The sequence below is a fragment of the Polypterus senegalus genome, chromosome 6, assembly GCF_016835505.1.
Source record: "Polypterus senegalus isolate Bchr_013 chromosome 6, ASM1683550v1, whole genome shotgun sequence".
In the NCBI taxonomy this organism is placed as follows: Eukaryota; Metazoa; Chordata; class Cladistia; order Polypteriformes; family Polypteridae; genus Polypterus; species Polypterus senegalus.
This window is the reverse complement of record NC_053159.1, coordinates 97,025,446-97,045,268: the sequence shown is the minus strand read 5'-3', so window position 1 is coordinate 97,045,268 and position 19,823 is coordinate 97,025,446. Positions and strand designations below refer to the sequence as shown.

The 19,823-nt window shown below is 38.0% G+C and overlaps 1 protein-coding gene across 1 annotated transcript in view; it reads left to right on the top strand.

The window, feature by feature from the left end:
* The window catches only part of nup88 (nucleoporin 88), a 44,255-nt gene that overhangs the window by 975 nt on the left and 23,457 nt on the right, over positions 1–19,823 (top strand). Inside the window, exons 2-6 of the mRNA XM_039756597.1 lie at positions 7,440–7,609; positions 11,358–11,483; positions 15,147–15,233; positions 15,359–15,535; positions 17,604–17,790. Coding sequence (XP_039612531.1) covers positions 7,440–7,609; positions 11,358–11,483; positions 15,147–15,233; positions 15,359–15,535; positions 17,604–17,790 — 747 coding nt within the window. The remainder of the gene's footprint in view (positions 1–7,439; positions 7,610–11,357; positions 11,484–15,146; positions 15,234–15,358; positions 15,536–17,603; positions 17,791–19,823) is intronic.

The following is a 19,823-nucleotide window of genomic DNA, read 5'->3' as shown; positions in this document are numbered from 1 at the left end:
AGTGCATCTCCTCCTCATGGACTGGACCAGATTTGTCAGTTCTTGCTGTGAGATGTTACCCCACTCTTCCACCAAGGCACCTGCAAGTTCCTGGACATTTCTGTGGGGAATGGCCCTAGCCCTCACCCTGCGATCCAACAGGTCCCAGACGTGCTCAATTCCTTCGACGATAAACACGAATCCGTCCATCACCCCTGGTGAGACAAAACCGTGACTCATCAGTGAAGAGCACTTTTTGCCACTCCTGTCTGGGCCAGCGAAGGTGGGTTTGTGCCCATAGGCGGCGTTGTTGCTGGTGATGTCTGGTAAGGACCTGCCTTACAACAGGCCTACAAGCCCTCAGTCCAGCCCCTCTCAGCCTATTGCGGACAGTCTGAGCACTGATGGAGGGATTGTGTGTTCCTGGTGTGACTCGGGCAGTTGTTGTGGTCATCCTGTACCTGTCAAGCAGGTGTGATATTCGGATGTACCGATCCTGTGCAGATGTTGTTCCACGTGGTCTTCCACTGCGAGGATGATCAGCTGTCCTTCCTGTCTCCCTGTAGCGCTGTCTTAGGTGTCTCACAGTGCGGACATGGCAATTTATTGCCTAATGCACGTTCACGCAGATGAGCAGGGACCCTGGGCATCTTTCTTTGGATGTTTTTCACAGTCGGTAGTCAAGTCTCTTTAGTGTCCTGCGTTTTTAGAACTGTGACCTTAAATGCCTACTTTCTGTAAGCTGTTAAGGTCTTAACGACCATTCCACAGGTGCATGTTAATTAATTGATTATGGTTAATTGAACATGCATGGAAAACATTGTTTAAACCCTTTACAATGAAGATCTGTAAAGTTATTTGGATTTTTAAAACATTATTGTTGAAATACACAGTCCTGAAAAAGGGACGTTTCTTTTTTTGCTGAGTAGCTAGATGTTCTAATAGTGTTTACTTAAAAAAACTGTGAACTACTGTTGCAAGGCTCAAGATATTTCAAGTTTATATTTGTCATTCCAGCCATGTCTAATAAATAATGGGACGAAATTGTTTTACTCAAGACCAGAAAATGTGATTAAGGGACAGAAAAAAACACAGAAAAATAAACCAAGATAGTGCTAAATTCACAAAGTCCAACCAATACTTAGTAAAATGGTCAATTAAATACTACTGCTAAAAATAAATTGTGTATAAAAACCGGCTTGTTATATGCATGTTACAGAGAGTTTAGCAGTCCTGCAGTCTTATTGCCTGTGAAAAGAAGCTGTTGCACATTCTGCCTGTTCTGGATTTTATGCAGCAATTTTTTTTTCCCCCAATGTGATGCCAAGAGATTGAAGAGTTCATGAGGAGAGTGTGAGGAGTCTTTCACAATGCATCTGCCCTTAAGAATGTCCTCCGTGGAGTTGCGAGACACCCTGGTAATCCTCTCGGCCATCCCCACCACATGTTGCAGAATCTTCCTGTCAGACACACTGCAGTTTCTGAACCAGGATGTGATACAGCTTGTTGGGACACTTTCAATAGTGCTCAGGTAGAAGTGAGGATGGGAGGAGGGATGATCACTCATTTCTGCCTCCTAAGGAAGTGTAACCTCTGCGGAGCTTTCTTGACCTGCTGTGTAGTATTAAGAGTCCAGAAGAGATCTTCAGTGATGTAGATGCCCAAGAATTTTGTGCTGCTGACCCTCTGTACGGGATAGCCATTGATATGCAGTGGGGGATGTTCAGCCTTTGTTCTGAAGTCCACAATTAACTCTTTTATATTATTGACATTAAGGGTCAGATTATTGTCTCCACTCCAGCTCATTAACTGTTCCACCTCAGCTCTGTAAGACGTTTCATCTTCATTACAGATGAGTCCCACTGCTGTTGTTAAAGAGAACACGCCGGAGAGCTGAGCGTAAATGTAGAAAAACTAAACTATCAATTTTTAGATATTGAAGGTTAAAATAACAGAATACAATAACATAGTCCATCTTGAGAGGCACTGTTATTTCTCTAGAATTGTAAATAACAATGCTAGTAATCCCAGAATCTTATTCTCTACGATTGATCATCTGCTAAACCCAGGTAACTCAATGGAATGCCTCCAGAATACTTCCAGTGAAACTTGTGAGGCTATTGCTGTATTTTTCAATCAAAAAATTAATGATATTAGAAATAATATAGTATATCTCTCCAACACTGATCCTCTTAAGCCCCAGTACTCAGTTATAAACAAATGAAATTCTTTCACCAGGATAGATTTACCTGATTTATATAAAATAATTTCTCAACCGAGTCCCTCCACCTGCATCCTCGACCCAATACCAACAAGTTTTTTCAAAGAAGTATCGGGCATGCCAATTGCTAGTATTCTTGACATAGTAAACTCGTCATTAGATATGGGGGTCTTCCCAGACTATCTTAAGACTGCTGTAGTTAAACCCCTACTCAAGAAAGATAATCTTGACTCCTCTGCTTTTGAAAATTTTAGGCCCATTTCTAACCTGCTTTTCTTAAGTAAAATTCTAGAGAAGGCAGTCATTATGCAGCTTAATGACCGCCTCAATAAACATGCTATTCTTGATAAGTTTCAGTTGGGTTTCAGAACAAATCACACTACGGAAACTACACTCATTAAAGTAGTAAATGACTTGCGGGTAAATGCAGACAGAGGCCATTTATCTGTTCTCATCCTCTTAGATCCGAGTGCCGCATTTGATACCATTGATCACAATATTCTTAGAAATCGCCTTAGTCAATGGGTGGGCCTCTCTGGCAGTGTCTTAAATTGGTTTGAATCCCAGGTAGAAAATTTTTTGTTAGTTGTGGTAATTCTACTTCAAAGACACATGATATCCTATATGGTGTTCCACAAGCCTCTATCCTGGGTCTGCTGCTCTTTTCAGTCTACGTGCTTCCGTTAGGTCAGATTATCTCGGGGCATAATGTGAGCTACCACAACTATGCTGATGACACGCAGCTGTATTTATCAAAAGCACCTGATGACCCTGACTCTGTTGTTTCACTAACACAATGTCTTACTTGTGTTTCTGAATGGATGAGTAGTAATTTGCTCAAGCTAAATAAAGAGAAAACTAAAATTTTAGTGATTGGCAATAATGGATATAATGCAGTTATTAGAAATAAACTTGATGCATTAGGATTAAATGTCAAGATGGAGGTAAAGAATTTAGGGGTAACTGTTGAATCTGACCTGAATTTTAAATCACATGTTATTGCGATCACTAGGACATCATTTTTCATTTAAGAAATATAACAAAAGTTAGACCTCTTATATCATTGAAAGATGCTGAGAAATTAGTTTACGCTTTTGTTTTCAGTCGACTAGATTACTGTAACACACTCCTCTCGGGACCACCCAAAAAAGATATAAATCATTTGCAACTAGTGCAGAATGCAGCTGCTAGAATCCTAACTAGGAAAAGAAAATCCAAGCACATTTCTCCAGTTTTGATGTCACTATACTGGCTACGGGTGTCATTCAGAATTGACTTTAAAATACTGCTTATGGTTTACAAAGCCTTAAATAATCTCACTCCATTTTATATTTCGGAATGTCTTACACCTTACATTCTAAATCGTAACTTCAGATCTTCAAATGAATTTCTGCTTAGAATTCCAAGAGCTAAACTTAAAAGAAGTGGTGAGGTGGCCTTTTGCGGTTATGCACCTAAAATCTGGAATAGCCTGCCAATAGGAATTCGCCAGGCTGATATGGTGGAGCACTTTAAAAAAAACTGCTAAAAACACATTATTTTAACATGGCTTTCTCATAACTTCATTTTAGTTTAATCCTGATGCTCTGTATATTCAAGTAATTATCATTACTATTCATGGTGGCTCCAAAATCCGTACTAAGCCCTACTCTGTCTTCTGTTCTTTTTCCGGTTTTCTGGGGTGGCGATCTGCGCCACCACCACATAATCAAAGCACCATGATGTCCCTACATTGATGGATTAAAGGCCAGAAGTCCACATGACCGTCGTCGTCAAGTCCTTCCATGAGAACCCTGAATTCAATGAGGACTGATTGAGGTCATTTATGTTAGGTAGAATGCCGAGAAGGGGCTGGGCAGTCTCGTGGCCTGGAACCCCTGCAGATTTTATTTTTTCGCCAGCCATCTAGAGTTTTGTTTGTTTTTTCTGTCCTCCCTGGCTATCGGACCTTACTTTTATTCTATGTTAATTAGTGTTCTCTTATTTTAATTCTTTCTTTTTCCTTTTTTCTCTTCATCATGTAAAGCACTTTGAGCTACATTATTTGCATGAAAATGTGCTATATAAATAAATGTTGTTGTTGTTTCATCAGCGAGTTTAATGACTTGATTTGTGCTGGATATGGCAGTACAGTCATGTGTTAGCAGAGTAAAGAGCAATGGACTGAGCCCACAGCCCCGAGGGGCCCCCATACACAGTTTGATGGTGCACAATGTCTTATTGCCAGTGCATACTGTCTGTTGTCTTTCTGAGAAGTCATCCAAGATTCATTTTCCAAGTGAGGTGTTCAGTTGAAGCATAGAATGTTTCAATATTAGCTGCCGTGGGATGATTGTATTGAAGGCTGAACTGAAGGCAATAGACAAAATCTTGGCATAGCTGTTAGTTTACTCCAGGTGGGATAGTATGATGTATGAGACAAGTGTGATTGCATCATCTCTGGACTGATTGGCACGATACACAAACTGTGAGGCGTCCAGTGAAGGAAGGAGGCTAGCTTTAATGTGATCCATGACTAATCGTTCAAAGCATTTCATTATGACAGAGGTCAGTGCCACAGGCCAGTAGTCATCAAAGTAGGTAACAGTTGTTTTCTTGTGCACAGGAATGATGGTGGCAGTCTTAAACTATGTAGGTATGGCAGACTGCTGGAGAGTGATGTTAAAGATGTCTGTAAAAACACGTGCTAACTCTGCAGCACAGTCTTTTAACACCCAACCAGGTGTTTTATCAGGTTCCACAGCTTTATGTGGATTGATGCTGGTCAGTGTCCTCCTCGTGTCCGCTGTACACAGTCTAAGTGCTTTCTCACCATCGGGGGGTGGTTTTCTTCCCTGGTGTATAATTCGGTACCTCAAACCTGCCATAGAACTCCCTTCAGCCTGATAGGAAGGGAGGCATTGATGTCCTCAACCTGTGGTGTTATTTTATAGTTTGTTATGGCCTGAATCTCCTGCCATATGCGTCTTGTGTCTCTGAAGTAACAAAATTCTCCCTTAATTTCTCCTCTGTACTCCAGCTTAGCCTGCTTGATAGCTAGGGAGAGGTCAGTTTTTGTCAGCCTAAAGGCTACTTTGTCCCCTCATCTGAAGGCAGCATCCCTGATTCCCAACCTTCTCTGGACCATCCATGACTGCCTGAGTTGTGAATGTTTTGATGACTGTGACATCATCCATGATCTTTCTATAGCACCAAGAACAGAATCATTGTATTTGTTTACAACAATGTGAAAATCATTGTATGTGGCTGCTCCTCTGAACATGCTCCAATTGGTGTATACAAAATAATCCTGAAGTACTGAGTACAGATGGGCTTATTGATACAACAGTAATTGATACTTCAGTACTCAAACTGTACTCATTTGGTATCGAGTACCATTAAAAAATACCGATTACTGTTTTTTTTTTTTTCTTCTGTAAGATACAGTAGCAAGGTTCTTGCATAGGCGTAGAGCACTTTCCGCTCTTGGTGGTATTTTTCCTATTTGAAACCCATATGGACTATGTTCTACTCACTTTTTTGGGTTTTGCCCAAATTGTCCCTATATGAAATACATTGGGCTCAGACTCAATTCTGCTCTTATGGGTTTGCCTAGATTTTCTCTATATGATGTGCATATGGTTTGCTTTTTGACCCCCATGGGCCCCCTATTGGGAAAATGAGAATTAGCCCATCTGTAGGTGGCCCAGGTCTTACTCAAATTGGTCCCATCTAAACTTGCTGCATGGGATGCTGCATTTGTTTGTGAAGATTATTCCATTTTGGCCATTCCTTTCCCATGGTACTGAAGCTCATACATTCTCTTTTGTTCCCTGCCTTCAACCACACAAGAGCAATGTGGCCCCACTCCAGCTGAGAAATGAAAATACATTTTCGAAATAAAAATAAAATAAAAATGCATGCTTTTAGAGCATGATAATGTGACCAGTCGACTCTTAGTTGAGCATCTAGCAAGATTATGTTTGGATTTGTGAACATTTCTACAGTTATCTGTCCAACCATCCATTTTTTAACCAGTTAATTACATTCATGGTTTCCAGGAGTCATTACCTTTTCCAGCTGCTCTTGGTGCACAACAGGATTCAACCTTGGATGTGACACCAGTTTTGCACATATCCATGCGTCTGTCTACACATCATTGCAAAACAAACTTTATTTAGTTAGTGTTTTCAAAATTTCCAAATTGTGCAGACATTGGTTTTTGCTTAAGTTCATAGTGTTTTGTGAAAAATCTCTGCAGTTGTATGACATACTATTTGTTAACAGAAATGCATGATCTCAGTACCTTGCAATTACTGGGGCTATTGAAATGTCATTCTGAATTCTTAAAAACAATTTGCAAACCAGAGCAATGTACTGTATATTTGCATAACAACTAAAATGTGAGTAAAGCACGTATGACACACATTTGAATGGTAGAATAGCAAATACAAGAAATATGAATAATTTCTGAATTATAGTCGGCCCAATTCAATAATTAATTCTGGATTAATACGCAGGTCTTAGCAGTAGAAAAGTCTCATCACTTCTGTGAGGTAGCTTCAAAACTACAGAACAAAAGCTGTTTTATAGGAATTCTAAAAAAAATACTCTCAAATTGACAACTTTGATTTCACAAAGGTAGCCTTAATGTTGTGACTAATGTAAAAAGGAAGGAAAGTTTTTGAATATGAAAACATCAGGTGTTTGACATTTGAGATTTGAATTATTTTTGTTTTGTCCATTAAATACCGCTTTTCATTAGTGGTGATTTTCAGCTAATGTCTCCAACATATACTAATGCAAATATAAATTGTACAACTACAAACTTCTTAAAGTGATTTTTCTGACAAACCTGATATGAAAAGTGTGTTGTTACAAATGAGTTTGTGCAAATGATAATGTCTTGTATTATCTTGGCATTCATGTGACAGTATCATAATATTTGAAGTTTTATTTTGTAGTATTGATTTTAAGCAGTTGTTGTTTTCAGTCACTGGTGAGAAAATATCAATCAATGCATTTCATATGTCCAAATGTTAAGAAATGATAGGTAGTACATGACAAATATATATCATGGTAAAATACTCCTAAGCCAATAAAGTTCTAACCCCCAAATTGTTGTTACGTGAAATTCAAACCCTGAATTTTAAATAACTATTGGTCACCACTAAGGAAAGGTAGACTCAATGCAAAATAATTGCTGGATTTCTGTGCTTGTGTAATATAAATTTGTATTTTCCTTTTCTCTTTCACACAGACCATTTTGTGCATCAATCCACCATTATTTGATGTCCAAGAAGTGCTGCTAAGCCCCACTCAGTACCATGTGGCTTTAATTGGAGAAAAAGGAGTGAGCGTTCTAGAACTTCCTCAACGCTGGGGCAAGAGGTCTCAGTTTGAAGGAGGCCGTGAGAAAATCAACTGCAGGTATGGAGTTATTAATTTAAGTAAAGATTTAAGTTTTGTGCATTTTCAAGCTTAAAGGCAATGATTTGGCTAATAAAGGAAAATAAGTATGGTATTGCAAGCTTATCTCATTGATCTGTACTCCCAGCTGCCCATTGGCTTTAGAAGTTTTCGTAAATTGCTAGAAGACATTTAAATTTTCTTAGCTTTCCTGTTGCTTACATAATGGTTGTTTCATCCACCATTCCAGGTTAGGAAGTAATCATTAAGGGGTAATTTTGAAATGCAGCGAACAAATCTGTGGATTTGTTTGTTAATCTTTATGGCTCATTGTAAATCTTCTCCAAGTGTCAACAAATGGCAAGGTTAATTAAACACTAGTTACTGTCCATAAGAAACTCTGATGTATATTATGCTAGTAGTTTTAGAATCTTCTTGCGAATCTGAGTTATTTAGTAGTGCAGCCACAGTGTGATTATTGTAAATAAATACCTAAGTAAGTTTTTAACACACTTGCATAACTGAGCAATTAAAAAGTTACTTTGCATTGATAGAGTGACTTTCATCTTGTGTTTTACTTAAAAACCTGGTGGACTACAGGTGATTGATATAGTTTGAGAGCTGCTGATATTCGTTTCCAAAATAGTTTGCTACAGCTGCCCTCATACCACACGTCTTCGAGTCAAAGAGCACATCACACTTCACAACATTGCTGGATTGAAGTGCCTTGAAGGAGTTAAGATTACACGACAAGTCTTATAGAATCTGCCGTTTCCAATTACATAGCCCATTTGTGTATGTGTCATGTCACTGCAGAGGAATCTCTATCATAAGTTATAGCTGCTGTTCACTTTTAATGGGTGGCTTTATAGATCTCTGTTTTTCTGACTTCATTTATATTGGTGTAGGTATAAAGATGTTGAACCTATTTATAAGAAAACGGGTAATCATTTATTAACAAAGACATCGATTTTAGGTGTGGCAGCTTTTCTGTTATGATGGGAAATGTCTGTCAGTTGTCAACACTGTTGGGTGCTTTCAAATTATTGTCACATTTTTATCCCAAAGGTTCAAAAATTATATTAAAAGACAATAACACTTTTCAAAAAATACGAATTGGAAATGTCTGGACCTTTAAAGAATGAGTTTATTTTTCAAGTCAAAGTTGTTTTATTCACAATCATGGTATATATAAATTCTTCACGTGGAATTGTGTTCTAATGTGAAGCTCTTTTTTTGTTTTTTAAATTAGGAAAAAAAATACCTAGCCCACGTTTGCATTTTAAAGTGGAAGTTAAGGATCAGGGGTCCAGCCATAACAACAGAAGTCTTAAACTTACCAAATATGTCATCTTAAGATTGCACACATATTACAAAACAAGCATATACATGTTGTTTTAGGAAGGAAAAAAAGCAACACATTTTTGTGAGATTCAACCATTTTGAAAGGAGACCAGCTGTAAGCTTTACCTTGCTGGTTATCTATTTCCCCAGCAGTCTTTCAGTCCCTGGGTTGTGGTTTGCTCCAGCAGAACAGTGTTTACCTCGGCAAAAACTTTCTTGCCACTGTTATAGTTGACATTATTGAAAGTTGTTATGCAACAGTGAATTGCTGTCTCTTTTTTGTAGGCAACTATAATCATTGAAAAAAATGTCATACAATCACTCAATCTTTCTCTAGGCTTAATGAAGATCCTAGATAAATCTAAAACAGCCTTTCATTTCTCCATTTATTATAGTCGCAGCATACAGAAATATGTGAGAGGTTGGAAGAATCCACTGATACAATGCATTGCCGCCTTAACCACATGACAGTTCACCTTAGGATCCCAAATTTGGCTTGAGTAAATAACTTGCAAGAATTATCCTCAGCAAAAGCACCTTGGCATGTGCTATGAAATTCTACAGTTGGTTTGCAGTGTTTCAGTCTGTTTCATTGTGGTTTATCTCTAACACAAAATCTGCCCTTTTCATTTCCTCATCATTTTTTTTTTATTTTTGTGTGTACACAACACCCGCAGAACATGTTTAATGAAGCTGATTGGCAGTGTGAACTTGGTTCTTGACAAGCAGATGACCCTAACTTTAAACTACTTTTTTTTTCTTACAAAAACATGTTTGAAATCAGTTCTGTTATTTATTGTCATGTATGCAAAGAACAATGGAACTGTTCTGTGCACATTTGTCCAACACACACCACACTGTCAATCTGTAGGTTACGTAAAATATAATAACCCAGACAGCAATAGGTGAAAAGCAGCACCTGTCGTAATCGCTCCATCCGGTGGTTTTATGGTTCATGATTTCAGTTAAAGTTGTGTATATACATTCACTGGGAGTAGCATTACAATTTTTCTCTAAGTTTGGAGAATTATACTTATAATTATTATACTTGTACCAGTATCTATGTGGTAAAAAGCGAACAGGTAAAGAGTGCACAGCTGGAAGGTGGCACACTCATGGCAGGCCTGACAATAAATGAACATTGGACAAGGAATTGTATGTATTATTTGCTTGACGCTGACGTGCATCTGAGAATATACCAAGGCTGCAGCTGGAATCACAGGTTTAATAAAGAGCTTGGTTGTATAAGGAGGACTGATTTGGAAAAATTATTAAGTGATTTGAGTTCTCGTGTACCGTCAAGCCTTTCTGTCCATATGTGATTCAGTTCGTACCCCGGCACTGTCTGTAAAACAATATGATTTAAGTACACGTGCTGCTGGTGACACTACCACACATTTTGATGGTGGTTTCACAGCAGATGTGTACTCGTATCAGCTGATTTCATAACAATAGGGATGTCACGATACCAGAATTTCTATATTTATTACCAATATCAATGAAATTTCAAGATGCTCAATACTATTTTGATACCAAGGTAAAAACAGAAATCGCATTCAACTGCTTTTTATTAAAAGTACTTCCGTTATTCAAGTGAATAGTAATTTAAGCTTTTTCTGTAATATTTTACTTTTTTCTGTAATGTAAAATATATACAGTAAACATTAACAATAAGAACAGCTTTAAAATACTGGTATATCCAACAAGTAATTATCCAACTATAATTTTAAGTAAGCTAGTACTGGCAGTCATAAATACCAACATACAATGCAGAGCTTGAATTTTAATGTGTGATGGACAAAGGGACTTTCGCCCAGTGTAACAACAAATAGGGGTATTTTAAAATCTTGGAGATTTTAGGATGGTATCCTCATGGACTACACAATTTAACTTACCATGTGCACATTGATTTATGTGACAATTTCTCTCCGGTAACTGAAAAATACTGCTTAATTATTAATTAACATTCAAATGCAAACACTATTATGCCTGCACAAGAAAAATCTAGGTATTTTGTAAAATTTATAAAAAGAAAGCTTCACTTTAGATCACAATTTTATGTGCCAAATTAATACATGCATGTGAAGAAGAGACTTCAACTTGAAAAATACCAAAGTTATCCTTTTAAAAAGTTTAAACATATTTAAATATGCAATAAATGAGTTCTTTCTTGGGTAACTGATCTGGTTATATTGTTAGAGAAGTGAGGGTGATTTTGTAGGCTTCCATTTGATTGCAGACAGTGATTCAATTGATGCATAGTAGTAGAAGGGTCTTCAAATTTGATATTGTGCAGATAATTACTGACTTAAAAAATTGGAGCTGTTGCTTTAGGTGTTTTAAGCATTTTTTTTACTTTTATATAATTTAATTGCTTCTTTGTAAAATTAAAAAAAAACATTGATATCTTTCTTTACCTGTCAAGGACAATTCCAGTGGCAGAGAGATTCTTCACAAGTTCTCAGTGTTTGAAGTTAAGACAAGCGTCCTGGTATCCCAGCGAGACAGAAGAGCTCCATTTAGTTCTACTGACGTCTGACAATACTCTGAGGTATGCACTAATTTGTTCGTTTTTGTAAAGGACTATTAAAAATTCAGTGTTAAAGTGCCACTTGAAAAACCCAATTTAATAAGAGAATTGTCATTGTTTTTTTAAAAAAAAAAAACAAAAAACAAGGGCTCCGCAGTGCATTTCCTTCATTTTCTTGGTCAATTTGTATGTGTCGTGTCATTGGTTCCACTTTTGCTTGCCACCTAGCAAGTTTACATTTATAGGAGTGAACATTGAGGTGTTTTTCTTGGGGTTTCTTTTGGCTTACTCTGGAAATTTTAACCACATTCAGGGGCAGCTAATCAGTACATAGTCTGATAAATTATTTTTAGCACTGGAAACAGTTGGTGCCTTCCTTTCAGTGTCCCAGGAGCAAAGGTGACACCTTTTCTAAAAAGATTTTCCACTCGAGCGTTGGACAGTCACATCTGCAGGAGGAGGTGTTTTACTCACTCCCATAAGGGTCAATACTGCTTTAATTGCTTTAATTGTTGGAGTTTCAGCTCTCCTTTTTCATGTGTGGCATGACCATGGCATTCCCCAGCTGCCTCAGGAAGATCCAGCAATGTCTTCAATGTTCTGATGAGTTCCAGTCTGGGAAGTTCCCCGCCCAGATGAAGGCAGCAGTGGCCGCAACATCCACCATGTTCATGAATAGTACCATTGGCCATCTGTTTGTTTTTTTCTTCTGCATGTGAACATTTTGGCCAGATGATCCAGATTATCCACGCCACTTTTAGGTAGCATTATAGTGTAGTACGATCTCTGGTTTTTGCTTTTCACCATCAACCTTCATGTCATGGTGCATGGACAGACACAAGAGTAATTGGCCCATAAAATCAAGAATGTGAACTGTTGACGTCCCTGTAACTGTTAGGACTCGTTTATACGTCACACTCGGTACACATTCACGTACGCATCATGGCTGCTATGAGTTCCCAGCGTTCATTTTACTCATCCCTGAGCAGGTCCTCAGAAATGAACGTGACACGTGCTCGAGTTGCAGTACTGGCAAAAAGTCGGAGGCACAGTGTGATATAACTCGGAATGTGACTCGGAGTCTCTGTTTACTGTCTACGTGTCACAGAAAGCCACTTTGAGGATCCTACGGGATCGATGTGTGCGCTTCAATGTTTGATGAATGGTTCGATGTGGTGAAGCAAAATGCCGACATACAGACGCATTCGTGGTGCTTTTATATTTAAGCGTTGCATATTCCCGATTGTAATGACACATACTGTCTTCTGTGCCGTCTTTTTTTTTTTTTTTTTTTCTGGTGCTTCCTTCTGACCTGACAGCAGCGACAAACAGCAATAGATCACCGCACAGAACACATTAAATCTATGAAATTCCAGCTCTCTGCACATTTTAGAATCCTTAGATTTATACTTGATATCACTTTCATGATGAAATGCATTAAAGTATGTATGTTGCATTTTACAGATAAATTGTTAATTTTGTTTAAATAATGAATACTGTTAATAATTACACACATGGGGGTGACACGGTGGCGGAGCGGTAGTGCTGCTGTCTCGCTGGTATTTCCTGCCTGGAGTTTAAATGTTTTCCTGCTGGTTTTCCTCAGTGTGCTCCGGTTTCCTTCCAAAGATATGCAAATTTGATGACGGTAAAATGATGCTAGTGTATGTGAGTGCTTGTATTCACTTTGCGATGAGCTGATGCCCCATCTAGGGATTGTTTCTGCCTCGTGCCCAGTGCTTGCTGGAATGGACACATCCCTGGATTGATGGATTTAATCATTAAACATCCTTTTTCAGAGATTTTGCGGTAAGGTGTCATCGGAATTTAACGGGTGTTCTAGGCAATTCACAACACAGTGAAGCCAAACCTGTTCTCACCGTATTAATATCTCACGCTGCCAGAGTTACGTAAAGTACGCATGCAAGTATAAACAGTAAAACACCTGCATAGCAGGAGCTTCCGCTAGAGCATGCATCTCGTCTTGTGAAGTATAAACCTGGCCTTAGGCTTCATCTCCTCTGGGATATGTGGTTTGTTTGACTTTATAGAGCCCTCATATATGTCAGTCCATTTTCCAGTAACGCTTCCCTGCATGTAGGCCCTCCATCCTGCAGAGAAAAACTTGGGGGTTGGTGGCAGAATTGGCACTACAGCCGCCATTAAAAAAAAAAATTCCCACTGTTCCACTCCATCTGAACTAATATGATGCTGAGGTGTCACTCATTGCATGGCTGCACTCGGGTCCTAATCTGGATCCTGAGTTGCTTTGTTGTGTGGTGGGTGTGTCAGTGTGCTGTATCAGCGCGTGCTCCTAACCTCTCTTCAGCTAAGGGAACAGAAGTGAAAAAATAGGCAGCTGTGACATTTCTGCTACTTTTTCACCAAGGTCCCACAAGCTGTTTCACTACACAGGCCCTTGATTCACGTCTCGTTCCCTCCAGGCTGTCTGACAAGGTATATTTCACTCTTGAGAGGGTAGCTGGTCACTGCATCACAGTTTCACCAGACTTTTATTCCATATTTGTCAGGCTTGGCTGGAATGTATTATCTAAAACTGTATTTGCTTCTGAAACCAAGCTGCTCATCCACACACGTTTGTGCCTGGAATGAAGTACTTTGGGAGATGTGCTATGAACATTGTCCATATATCTCAGAAAGGTGCACCTTGAAGCTCTGAGAAACCTCCTTCCCCATAAATATCTCTCCTTCCAACCTTACCCCACTGCAGCCTCAAAACATATTACAATTTCTTTTTTTCCACACTCACACCCCATCTTCATCATGCTCTGACTACAAGGCAAACTACTTTACATTATTAACTTTTATAACAGAACATAAACATTACACTTTATAGTTACTGTATATAACTTTTCATTATGAAGCTATGCATTGTATTTCAGACTTGGAACTTCTCTTTCCTTAGGAACCGCAGTATCTCACGTTGTCAACAGAGGACCTGTGGAAATCTCTAGTTGCTGCTGTGTCTGTCTTATGCTTCCATATGACTAACGGAGTGTCCCTACACACCTTGATAATGTGTGAAAGTCTAACTTAGGACCAGTCAGAAACAGTGATTGAATAAATAGTTATATTTATTAAAATTGCATAGGTAGGATTGGGTGCTTTGATGTGACTTTATTAGGAACAAACTGGTTGACAAAGTCATAAAAAAATTGGAGTGATAAAAAAAAGCTCCTGTGAGATATGACAAATATATTTGGGGTCCCCAAAGACCCCAGTTGGTAGGATGAGGGTTAAATACATATGCTAAAAAAAAAAACCTATAGCCGTGCCACACACTCCTGTGCCCACATTTGGCTATTCCAGTTTAGCCAGCTAAAGTTGTCTGTTATATTAACATACAGTATATAGTATGTTTTTGGAATGTGAGATGTAAATGGAGTATATAAATTCAACAGTACGCAAATAGAACAATGAATGATTTTAACATTAAACTTATGCACACCTACCAGTATTGATTCTGTGCCTCCATGCAACCTTAATACACAGGTTGTCCCCATAAATGTTGAAACACACAAGTAGTTTGCATTTTTTGGGCATTTTTGCACATGAAGTCTTTATTTGTTAAGAAAAATGAATATTTCAGACCTTCTATCTAAATTACACATAGAAGATGACCTCAGTTTAAAAGTTATTTTATACCACTGTTGTTTTGTACAGGTGTTACAACCTGAAGGAGCCACAAATTCCAACTAAACTTTTATCATTGTCGCAGCAGGAGGAGGACAACACAGTTCAAAGGCAGGGGTAAGTAAATCGATGAAAGTATAGGATTTTTTTTAACAAATATTTATCTTTCCTTTTTAACACAATGAAGACAAAAATGACTTTTAAGGAAAGCTATTTTAAATAATATCTCTGTTCTTTGGCAGGCGATCATATGTGGCCTCTCTGGGAGAAATTGCAGTTGCTTTTGATTTTGGACCCATGGTACAAGCCTCCAAACAGAGCCAAGGATTGCGCACTAAAGAGAATGCATTAGTATACCCATTGTATGTTCTTTATGAAAATGGAGAAACTTTCCTTAGCTATGTCAGTTTGGGTCGTAGGTAAGTTATAAACTGCATTCCCCTTCACTTCATATGAGACATGAGAGAAAAACAGAACAACTCTGGTAGTGAGTAGTCAGTTTAGAGAATTTAGAGAAAACCGTACATATTTAGAGGTGCAATTAGTTGTGATGGAACAAAATGTATAACTCCGTTTAATCTATTTTCAGACTTACTTTAGTCAATTTCAGGTCATTGGGGACTGGAGCCCAACCCTGATGGAATTCCTGTACATTGCTGGACCACACTGCATTATATATGCATTTCATAAATACTGTATAAGCTTTTTGTACTGTCTTTAAAATGAAAGTTACATGTGCGATATTGATATTCTTTAAGAGGTTTATTGTATAGTTCTTAATTTGTGAGTCATTTTGTAGCACTACCACATTTAAAGGGGTAGCATGATGATGCAGTATTTTAGTGCTACATTCTCACAGATAGAGTCCTGCTTCAGATAACTGTATGTGCACTGCATAGAGTTTGAAAGTTTTCACTGTGTTCTGTGCTTTCATTTCACATCCCAAAGATATGCAGGTTAGGTTGTTTGGTAAGTATGGTTTTAAATATGTATACAAGTGTTCCCTACTGTGAACTGACATCCTTTCTACTGTTAGTTCCTGTGAAGCACATAATGCAGCCCGACAGGTTCAGGTTCCTGCCTCTCATCATTGAAGCAAATGGCATATATTTGTTTAAAGTTGGAGCACAGACAGATGAAATGTCCTTTTCTGTGTCACATAGTGGGTTGGAGGTGGAAATTGACAGCAGCCTTGGAGTTTAGAGTTTTGTTATTTAGCTATAGTGTACCATTGACTCCTAATAACTTGCACAGTCTGTGCTTGAAATATCTCTGTTGCAGACTAAAGTCTTCTTATCTTGCTTTTGCATCCATTCGTCTGTAGCTGTTTTCATTGTTGACATCATGCATCCCATGGAGGTTAGTCACACGGAGCCGGGTCTGGAGAATAGGGTGGGTGTGGCATCTTTTGTAATCCACAGTTTCTCAGAGTAGACATTGCAACCTGTGCACAATGGGTGGTAGTGGTGTTGTGAAGAAGACAATGCATTGACTGACTGTCTCAAGAAAATCGGCATAATGTTGACTGGTTAAGTAAGCCATCTGAGGTATGCCATTAATATGGACTACACACACATCTTCATAAATAAAGTTTATCCAATCTAAAATATTGTTCACGTGGTCTTGCAGACACTGGCTAGCATCTTGAGTTTCTTTGGTGTTGGAATTGCAGTGCTTCCCTTGTTTCATTGATTGTTTGGACAGTTTGTAACAATGAGGTTTCAAAACTTAATTCCCAGTGTTTTATATCATGCTTCTTATAACCAGATGTGTAGAAATGTCATTTCAGGAGTCATCGTTCTAGGCCCAGACCATGGCGTGTTTTATTGTTCAGTTAGAATTGATTGTGCTAACTTGTAACTAATCAATGTAGTTTGTGCTGTCTTGCACACTGTTAAGTCTCCACTACTCCAATATGATTTGCTCCGTGATGGCAACATTTTCTTCTGTCACCAGTGTCAAAGGCTGGCCAGACCTTGAATAATGTTAGAGAGACATCTGCCATATTGCAGTTCGGCAGCCTATCTCTTGATAGTGGAATTTGAAATGAAATGGTCCTTGGGCATTTTGACTAGGCAATAATTAACCTCCATAAGTATACTGAACTATTACATGGTAGTTGATTTTACAGTTTTTAGCTTCCATGTCAACATAGTCCTGAAATAAGATGCATACAATGTAAACCACAAATGCTAAAAGCATGTTTTATAGTACTTTGGAGTTAATCTCTAGCCAAATACCAAGCACTGTAGAGCACCCTTTCAGTTTGGACAAAAGCTTTTTGATTATTACTTATACTTCAAAGCAAATCATAGTTGATTCATAAAGAGAGATAAAAGGGTTCAGTTAGTTACCATTTTGTCTGTAATTTTTTTATGACAAGAATATCGGAAAGATTAAAAGGATTTTACAGTGTGTTTTTTATCGTTTTAAAGTTGATATATTAGTTGTGGCGTGTTTCTTTTTTTTTTTCCTCCATTTCTACAGTGGGAACAATTTTGGGAAGTTACTTGGCCCTTTGCCTATGCATCCAGCGGCTGAAGATAATTATGGATATGATGCATGTGCGGTGCTGTGTCTACCCTGTGTCCCAAACATCTTGGTAATTGCCACAGAAACTGGCACAATGTACCACTGTGTTGTACTGGAAGGGGAAGAAGATGAGGAGGGCAGCGTAAGTATTGGTAGCTTAGCATTTACACAAAGCTCATAATTTGTGCTTTAATATTATTTAAGAAGATCTCATACAAGACATGAATATCACCACATATCAACTGTCAATTTTTTTACAGCTTTATTTCCATGAGGCTTGAATATTTGTGTGCCTGGATAGAGAAAATCAAAGAAAGAAAGAGGTTTATGTATTTTTGCTGCAGGGACTGAGGTGAAAGAATATCTATCTATAAACGTGTGTGTGCACACATACATTATATTTAATTATACGTGTGTATAGGTTTTTTATTTGTAACTAGAAATCCACAAAGGAAGAATATGAGTCAAGTGTTTGGATTACAAGTTTATTTCAAGGAATGTTATGAGGACAAAATGAACAATGAAAGACGCTATCGCTTCCTTCTGTTCACATCAAATGGCTACCCCAAAACATTTATTAAACAATGCTGAGCAAGTTAATGCGTAATTATCGCATTAATGCATTAACGCCGACATTTTATTGCACATTAATGCTGTTTTTGTTATTATTTTGAAAGACACAGTCTCACTAGCGCTAGCGATCGATAGAGATCAGTGATCTTCTTGTTAGTGCTTTTTAATACTCTTTTGCTAGAAGGAAAGTTAGCTTTGTTGATTTCACCTCAACATGTGGAGAGATACAAAGTGGATGCTCAAAGCAAAATAATCAGTGGATGGCTTTTTTTCTTTTCATATTATCACTGAATCGGATACTTGATTTGTCAGACTCTGATTTTGATGCAAGTGATCTGGAGATGTAGATCATGCGATTAATCACGATTAAATATTTTAATCGCTGCTTAGCACTCGCAGATGGCATCTTAATCCACTTTTAATAGCATGTGAGAACTGTACAAAATTTATATCCAAACAAATCAATATTCTTTTTAGAGACAAATACATCCTCAGAGGTTTCCGCAAGAATAATCTGAGAAACCCTGAAGGTCTTCTTAAGAGGACAGATTATCTCATATCTTTCCCACAGAACTACATTGAAAACCAAGAAGGTATCCGAGGTAAATCGGTGAAATTACTAGAATAGATCAAGAACATGCCAGGTGCCCAAGTGAGGCACTTCATAGGAAAAGATAGGCTCTGCATTTAAATCTTAACCTCTTAACAACTAAAGAAACTGAACAACTCATTTTTAAATTAAGCTATCATTACTATGAAAATGGAGAGAAAGCTAATAAGATCTTAGCTCAACAAATCCACAAGCAGGAAGTTCGCAATGCAATCCCAGCAGTCACCAACACAAAAGGAGACAAAATCATTGACCATAAAAATATAAAGCACACATTTAGAGACTACTATAAATCCTTCTATTCTACTGAGTTTAAAGAAGACAAGACACAATCTAATGCATTTCTAGATGCATTACATATACCACAAATAGATATTCTTCCTGTAGAGGAATTTGATAAACCTCTGGAGCTATCAGAATTACTAGATGCTATAAAGGCACTTTAGAGTAGGAAAGCAGCAGGCCCTGATGGCTACCCTGCCAAATTGTATAAGAAATTCTAAAATCCGCTAGCTCCCCTTTTATTACCAACATTTATAGAAGCTAGAGAAAATAAAATTTTACCTCAAACTTTTTTCCAAGCATTAATTACCGTCTTTCCTAAACAAAATAAGGACTTATTACAATCTGCATCATACAGACCAATTTCACTTCTGAATAATAATGTTAAGGTACTATCCACAGTCCTAGCTAGAAGGATGGAGAAAGTTCTGCCTTCGGTAATATCACAAGACCAAACTGGATTTATTAAACGCAGACACTTGCCTCCCAATCTTCGACGCTAGTTTAATGTAATGTATTTACCCACAAAGTCAAACACCCCAGAGTTATTTTATCGTTGGATGCAGAAAAAAGCATTTGACATGGTTGAATGGAACTACCTGTTCACTACTTAGGAGAAATTTGGGTTTGGCCCGAACATTTGTGCATGGATCAAACTACTGTATACCAATCCAGAAGCTTCAGTTTGTATTAACAACATTAATTCAGAC